This window comes from Pseudopodoces humilis, chromosome 3 (genome assembly GCF_049639895.1).
Source record: "Pseudopodoces humilis isolate 2021_Gansu_Grassland_sample_001 chromosome 3, ASM4963989v1, whole genome shotgun sequence".
Classification (NCBI taxonomy): Eukaryota; Metazoa; Chordata; class Aves; order Passeriformes; family Paridae; genus Pseudopodoces; species Pseudopodoces humilis.
Genome location: NC_142202.1, coordinates 18,302,155 through 18,309,571, shown reverse-complemented (window position 1 = coordinate 18,309,571; position 7,417 = coordinate 18,302,155). Strand labels below are relative to the sequence as shown.

Sequence of the window (7,417 nt, the reverse complement as noted above, 5' to 3'; positions counted from 1 at the left end):
TCTCTACAAAACAGAAGAGAAAATGATGACCACCATTCCCTAAAAGGAAGGAAAAGACACAATGAAACCTCAAATTTTATTTAATCAATTTACACAGATCCACAGCAAATTAAACACAAAATAGCACTATATACAGAGTATTACTTACAATACATTACAGATTTGATTGGTGTAGTGTGTCAGCTCTGACATGATACTCAGTTACAGTAAATTCCTTTACACAGCTGTATCAGGATAGAGGAAAGTAATGCAGCTAAGGAACACTCAGCTTTCCTCAGGTTCCATGATGACCAAATTTCAAGCTCACTCATTTCTGCAGAAGTGTGAGGTGCTGTCAGGCAAGCTGGTCATGGCACCTGTATGATCCATTTCTCCTTTACAGCTGTTTTAACCTCAGTTATGGGCGTCAGTAGAGAAGTACAATAGAACACAGACCAGGGTGTTTTACGAATTCTGACTATTCTTTGCTCCATCTGTAGGAAGTCAAACATTGAATATCAAAGCAAGAATCCTTCATCACCTGCCTTGGAGTGCAGTGATCAGGAACTGGGGCTGCAGAACAGATGGAGGCTGTGTGGAGCAAGCCACCTGCATAACCTTTTTGGGGGGGGAAGTCAAACCCTTCAATGACAGCAGCACATACTTCAGAAAGATTCAATTCTAAATTCTGTCTCCAGCAAGGCAGAATGTTACAGATGTTTCTTACATAAAATGCAGGAGGAGCAGGTTACAGGATAGAGCTGGTAATTTCAGGTGACAAAGATAAAGTGTACACCACTTTAATTTTTCTCTCCTGGCTTCCTTCAGACAAGTAATGAACAGGAGTCACCAATGCCAGTTAACCATGTTCAACACCATTCCAATAGTGAAGATACTTGCTATAGGATTCCCTGTAGGTACCATCAATAAAGTGGGAGTTTTAAGGCTAAAGTACTCAGTACTATTGATCTTTAGAGAGTTGGATAAACTTTTTAAGCATTTTTGACTACAAGTTAACATGTGCAGAGATTCATAGCATACTACATCTCCTACAGTGATAAGATGGAGGAACAATCTTACAGTAAGACATTCCTTGACCTGCTTAGATTCCTTTACTCTACGCAGCAGAGCTTAGTAATAATGGAGAGGGATGTAAATCCAGTTGTAGCTGAAGTCCAGCACCTCAGAGACAGCACGGGGAAGCTGGACTAAAAGTCCATAACTCATGTCTGGAGAGTTGGGTTCTCCTTCCCAGGCTATTCTCCCATTGCATAAGACCCCAGCACATTTCATCCTACATTGAGTGCAGTTGTCATTGTCACATGATGCAGTTACAAGGCGTGAGCCCAACACCAGCTTGAGCTTCAGAAAAAGCAGTATTGGATTTACATGGTAACTTCAGAGACTGAAGTTCCTCTTGGGTCTAATTCTAAAGTTGCTTTTGGAAAACAAATCGTACATGGAACATTGAAAGTGCAGCAGTTACTGCCAGCATGAAATACAGAATTTCACAAGATGTCATTGTGTTGAGAGACTAAAACTGCTGTCAAATATACCCAACTTAAACAACTGCATAAAGCACTCAAGTCAGAAATAAATAACAAAGTTCAGATACTGACAAGTGTACTAGAAACTAAACATATTCTTACTACTGCAGAATTTAAAATATACTCCAATTTAAAATTACCTTCTGAAATTCTGGGATGGGGAGCACTGTTCTTTCTGTTTCTTAACCAGAGCCCCGTGGAATTTTCTTCTCATTAAGTTCAGGCTCTGTGTGAGAGCCTGCACTGCTCTGCAAGTGCTCAGGCCGGGATGGCCTCGACAGCCTCAATGAGGTTGAGGGCCAGGCTGTACTGCCCGTGGTTCTCAGGCAGGTGCTCAATCACCTTGCTCACCAGCCGGGCTGTTGTTGCAATTGGCACTTCCACGTTCTGGACTTCCCGGGGGTCCTGCGTGAAACAAACTCAGCATCTCAGTCATTTCACAGCTAAGCCCTCCAGAACCTTTGTAAGACAGATTGCTAATGTTTATGAACACAATCAGGCTGATGCATTGACCCATGGAACTGCTTTTCCCTCCGTGAAACAAAACTACCATGAGGAAAAATGGGGGGAGGGGGAAGGAATCTTACTTCCAGGAGTAAGAAAGGGCCATTCAGATGTAGTCTCTGCCTTGGTGAACAGAAGACTCAGGAAATCAAACTGTTTTCCAAACTGGAGCTTAACTTACCATAGCTTTGAGCCAAGTGCTCAGTGTTGGAGGAAGTCTGGTGAGGAGTTCCATGCCATCCTTGATCTGTCCGTGGAGCAGAGTGAAGGCCAGCCTCTGTCCAGCCAGCATGAGCAGCTGGGATGCCAACACTTCTTTGTCAGCCACCTGCAGGAATGCCTGAAAGCAGAGAAACCCAAGGGACTAGAAACAGTTTCAATGTGACACAGCTCGCTTAGCTGGAAGCCTGAGCAGCTGTAACAAAAAAAAGTTCTCAACGCTACAAGGACAAATAGGCTTTGAGACTGTTTCTTGTGTTACTTATTTACTGTAACGAAGCAGTGTATTGGGAGCTTCAGAGAAGCACAAGGCAGGGAATTACTCTGTACTTGACAGTGATTAGCAGGAGCACAAAATCTGTCTTACAGTCCAGCAACATAATCCCCCTCAAGGAAGGGAAGGGGTTCTTTTGTCCTGTTTTTTTTTTTTTTTTCTTTCCTTAAAGACATTACAGGCAAGAAAAGCCAATTCCTGAAATAATCAAATATAATAAAATTTAAAAGGCCATGCTAGTTATACCAGTAGTGTAATTCCCTGACACATTGCCACTAGTTGCAATACACAGATTCTTACTGGGAAAATGGAAAAATAAAGATAATTGTCAGTCCTGAAAAGGTTCTTTCATAATCTCTGACTTTTTCACCTGGGGAATTTTTGAGCTTGATAAATCTTGCCTAACCCTTCCAGGCATCTTAAGTGGCAAGTAATTTTAGCAGAATACATGACAGTATTGTACAGACTAAAAAACGTTAAAAGCTGTTCTTACCTCTTCACCAAGATGATCCATCCCATAACTGTACAGTTCACAGACATAATGCCTTCTGACCAGATCCTCAGAGATCTGAAGATATTGCGCCAGGTCTGCAGCCAAAGTTGGCCAATTCTTCCCCTTTTCAAAAGGAAAATATTCTTCTTCCAAGATTTCTCTGTCCTTCTGTGATGAACACAGTATTTGAACCGCTGCACTCACAACTTTGAGCAAGAACTTTGAAGCAAAAATGACAGGTTACCTCAGGATTATCTGTAACTTCAGACGTTTAAGAACTTTCAGTACAAAACTCCTGCCTACCTGCTGTCGTACGGATAACACGTTTGGATCCATATCCCCACTAGGCAGCAGCTGAATTGATGTAAGGTCCTTGAAAAATGCATTTTTGCCCTAAAATTGAGAACCAAGGACAGGCCTCAGGAAACAGGGCAATACAATAAATCCACTCTGATCCAATACTAAGCAGCCCACTTATTTCTTAAACTTATTTTGTAGTGCATCTTCTATTCTGCTCACAGAGCAAATTGGGACCTTGAGTAAATGAAGCAAAAAAAGAGTGGCTAATAGTAATAATATGTATCTAAAAGAAATAGTAATAGTGTGTACGTAAAATAATGGAGACACAGGAATAGGATCTGATTTTACTCAAGACATCATATGCACTCTTAAATGTCAAAAGGCAGTATAATGCTTTCTGGTAACAGAAAAACCAATGGAATTTGACATCTGGTAAAATGCTAAAATCAAATGCTTGATGAGAGCTTGCAGACAAGAGCCTACATCAAAAGAAAAGTAGTATTCTGCATTTATAACATTCCAGTAAATAATTTAGAAAAAATCTGAACAGTGTTACAGCACAAAATTATTTTCTCCACAGCAGGAATTAAACCACAGTCTATACCAGTAGTTTGTGTTTAAATTCTCTTAGAATTGAAGTGTGGTTATGATAGGAGGAAGAAAGCTCAATTTCTGGTATCAGGATCAATCGCTGATTGTATTATACTGCATTTTAAATGCAATGACTTTTTAAAGTGGCTTATATAGGTTAAATAACAAATTGTTTATTCTTTTTGAGATGCTGACAATTCTGGAATAATCATCAGCAATAATGGATACAACAGTGACACTAACAACATTTCTGACCTTTAAATACTTATGGTCTGGCACTTCTCAACGTGACTAGAAAAACGTGTCATCCAGTGTTCTGACCATGCAGTATTTCCATGCCAGCTAATAATTAAAGAGCTGATCTTCATGCAACTGAGGTCACTACTAATCTTTTATTCATAAGGAAGCTCACCAAGTTTGAGTCTCTGCCTGAATTTTAGTGAAAGTTTCGTTAATGCACCAGAATGGACAATAGGCTTTCATAAAATCATGCAGGAACGATTTAAAGTGTGAAAGCCAGCAAATCTCTCAGATGCCAAGAGGGAGTATTAATTAAGGTGATATTTCAGTATCTGCTTCCAAAGCTATACCTTGCTGTCAAAGAGTGACAGTGGCTTCACACCCTTGAGGGAGAGCCTCATGATGGCGTAGAGGACGGTGCAGAGCACAAACTGGTGCTCCACCAGTGGGTAGTGGATGCGCTTCTGCTCCAGGGCCAGCTCCACGATGGACACCGGGCCTTCCACTGACACCCAGGCGTCCTCAGTGTCCAGCACAGGGGCCTGCATCTCATCACTGCTCACGTCTGCCTGCCAAGCAACATACGAGAGCAGTCACACACTAAATACCTCCTGCACTGGCCTACTCTGCAAAGCCTTCAGCCACAAGTGCTCTGCAGTGAAATGAAAAAGAAAACTTCATGTTGTTTAGAATATCATTAACATTTGTCTGAACTGAACAGTACAGAAATTAGTATAACCACAATCTTCAGAAATAGATTTTAACCCATCAGTTCCTTATTTTCAATGGGAAAAATAAAAATATACCTCTAGCAAAGTTTGCAGAAGTTCTGAACAGCAGCCAAGAAAAGCTGTCATTGCTGTGTCACTCATTCCTACATCCTGGTAACAAACAGTAAGATTTAAATTGTTTCAGCTGGAATTGAAACAGGGTTTTATTAGCTCTTTATGTTTTAGAAGACAGTTGTTGACATAAAATATACAGTTCAGCTCAGTTTCTTAACATGTTATATTTAAATGTAAACAAATACTTACTGAATTACAACAAAGAATTAACAGGAAAATTTGGAATAAAGTAAATGTAGCCATTTACAATACTGTATCTTCAATGAAGACTGAATCAAGTAATTCCACCTAGTAAATTTAATTTTCTGATCATATCAGCTGTCTTCCAAAAAAGTTTTAACTAATGACATTATGTATGAAAAATAATAGTAATTTGTCATCTCATAGTCTCAAAGCTACACCCTATAATATTTGAAGTTATACTACTGTTCTAATCTGCTTTTTCATATAAAAAATAGTTTATACTTCTTAAAATTTGCAACATTTTCTCTAGGGCTACATTTTCAATTTCTATTTTTAAACTTTCAAAAATAAATCACAAACCAGTATTAAATTTAAGGCATTTCTAATTATTTCTTCCCACTCAGACAAAAGTAGTATTACTTGCCCGTCTGCATAATCTGTCCTTTGGAGCTTTTCCAACCTGTTTTTACAAAAAAAAAAGGTAAAATGTATCACAACTAAATAATTTTCATTATGATATCTGTTACCCACATTTTAACCTTTTATTACTATTTTTCCCATGTAAAATGAGAAAATAGCTCAATTACAGCTACATGATGCAGCACGTTGCATATCTTGCTTTCAAAAAAAGACTTGATACAGATTGTAGAGGAATAAACATCACTGATGCCCATATTTAGTTCATCCTTCTTAAAGCTTAGGATTAGAAATAAGGCCCCAAGGTCCTCATTCAAATCTCAGAGACAGCTGAGAAATTCCCAGTGATTTCTAGAAAGCAGAACTAAAGCTGTAACACCAAGCATGATATTAGGAAGAAAGCAGTTAGTTAAAATAAAATCTTTCTGCTCCTGCATGTGTTAACTCCGGTAGAAGAGTTATGGTGAAGGATTTGCATAAATTCATGCAGGAAAACTGGAAAAGGGTTTTTGCAGAAGCAACACCTACTACAGTGTACACAACTGAGCCTATTTGCAGAAAGGAACAGGGAAGAAGATATTCTCCAGTTCTTAGAGAGCTAAACAAAAAGCAAAGGCAGAAAATGAGAGGAGCAAAGGAGAAGGAAGAGAAGACAGGAGAGCAAATTCTTGTAGGTTTTGTGTTGGAATTTTATTCTTTAAGTCACTGTCCACTTACTAGGGGCACTCTTCCTAAACTGTCTTCCAGTAAACAGCCCTACTGCACAGTTATAAGCACAAAAAAACCCTGAAGCTTAGCAGGGACAAAAGACTGCTCAAATTCAAAGCAGACAGGCTAAATACTAAATCAAAAGCTAATTTACAATAGTAGCAATAGTTAAAAGCGCTCAACAACACCCACAAAATCTTCTGTATTTTGCAGAATAAGAGTTCATGTATATGAAATCTGGACTTGTGGTAGATCCTTGGTAATAACTTAGCAGGAAACAGGCACAGGCACATTAGATGGTTATTGCTTTCTAACAAAGTTTTATATACACACACATAGATAGTTTAAAACTGCTCCATAAATAGTTCTTATTTAGCAATTACAAGCTAAAACTGCACTTAAGTCTTCAGAACACATCACCCAGTATTGATCAGCTGCCTCTAGTTAGTCATCCAACAGATCTGATATTTTGAAATATGCATTCCATCATAACTTCCAAAAGTTAGCTATATAATAAGCCAAATAAACAGTGGTGATTTGCATTGTTAAATCAAAGATATTCCAAATACTTTTTAAAACAAAAAACTGAAATGAAATTGTTTATACATACTGGTTTCACTTTTCAGTTAGTAACAAAAGCAGCCTCAAGACACTGCACTCACCTTGTCCATAAGATATGTGGCAGAAGAAAGCCTTTTTACTATGAATGTATTCCACATCATCAGAGCAATACCTAGAACAATCACAGACTTGTAATCTCCAGGTGAATAGAAAAGGGATCTTACAAGATGGTGAACAAAACAAGAAGAAATTGTGAGTTATCCTTCACTGCTTTATATCTGGAGTTTAGATTTCTCAGAAGACTACACTGGTGATCAAATACAGACATAAATGCAATTAATAACTTGTTGAAAATATTCTATTATGCAGACTGGGTTAAACATTTTAAGCACACATCAAGAGAGCAACTTACATACATAAATAGTCAACAAAAAAGAAAATGGTCATCACCTCCATTGAAACAGAGTATCAAGAAATGCATGAAAAGTAGTTAACTGAAATTGATGTTCTAATATTTAAATACAAGTAAAAAATAATTTCAGAGCAATTTTATTTT

General features: G+C 38.2%; 1 protein-coding gene across 4 annotated transcripts in view; it reads right to left on the bottom strand.

Moving 5' to 3' along the window:
• Nucleotides 1-62: 62 nt before the first annotated feature.
• Nucleotides 63-7,417, bottom strand: part of RAB3GAP2 (RAB3 GTPase activating non-catalytic protein subunit 2) — a 42,404-nt gene continuing 35,049 nt past the window's right edge. For all 4 annotated transcript variants that reach the window (XM_005523317.3, XM_014252943.2, XM_005523316.3 and 1 more), the window contains 8 exons: nucleotides 6,963-7,033; nucleotides 5,600-5,635; nucleotides 4,954-5,028; nucleotides 4,498-4,716; nucleotides 3,320-3,409; nucleotides 3,017-3,235; nucleotides 2,212-2,370; nucleotides 63-1,931 (listed from right to left, as the gene is read on the bottom strand). In XM_005523317.3, coding sequence (XP_005523374.1) covers nucleotides 1,785-1,931; nucleotides 2,212-2,370; nucleotides 3,017-3,235; nucleotides 3,320-3,409; nucleotides 4,498-4,716; nucleotides 4,954-5,028; nucleotides 5,600-5,635; nucleotides 6,963-7,033 — 1,016 coding nt within the window. In that variant the 3' untranslated portion in view covers nucleotides 63-1,784. The remainder of the gene's footprint in view (nucleotides 1,932-2,211; nucleotides 2,371-3,016; nucleotides 3,236-3,319; nucleotides 3,410-4,497; nucleotides 4,717-4,953; nucleotides 5,029-5,599; nucleotides 5,636-6,962; nucleotides 7,034-7,417) is intronic.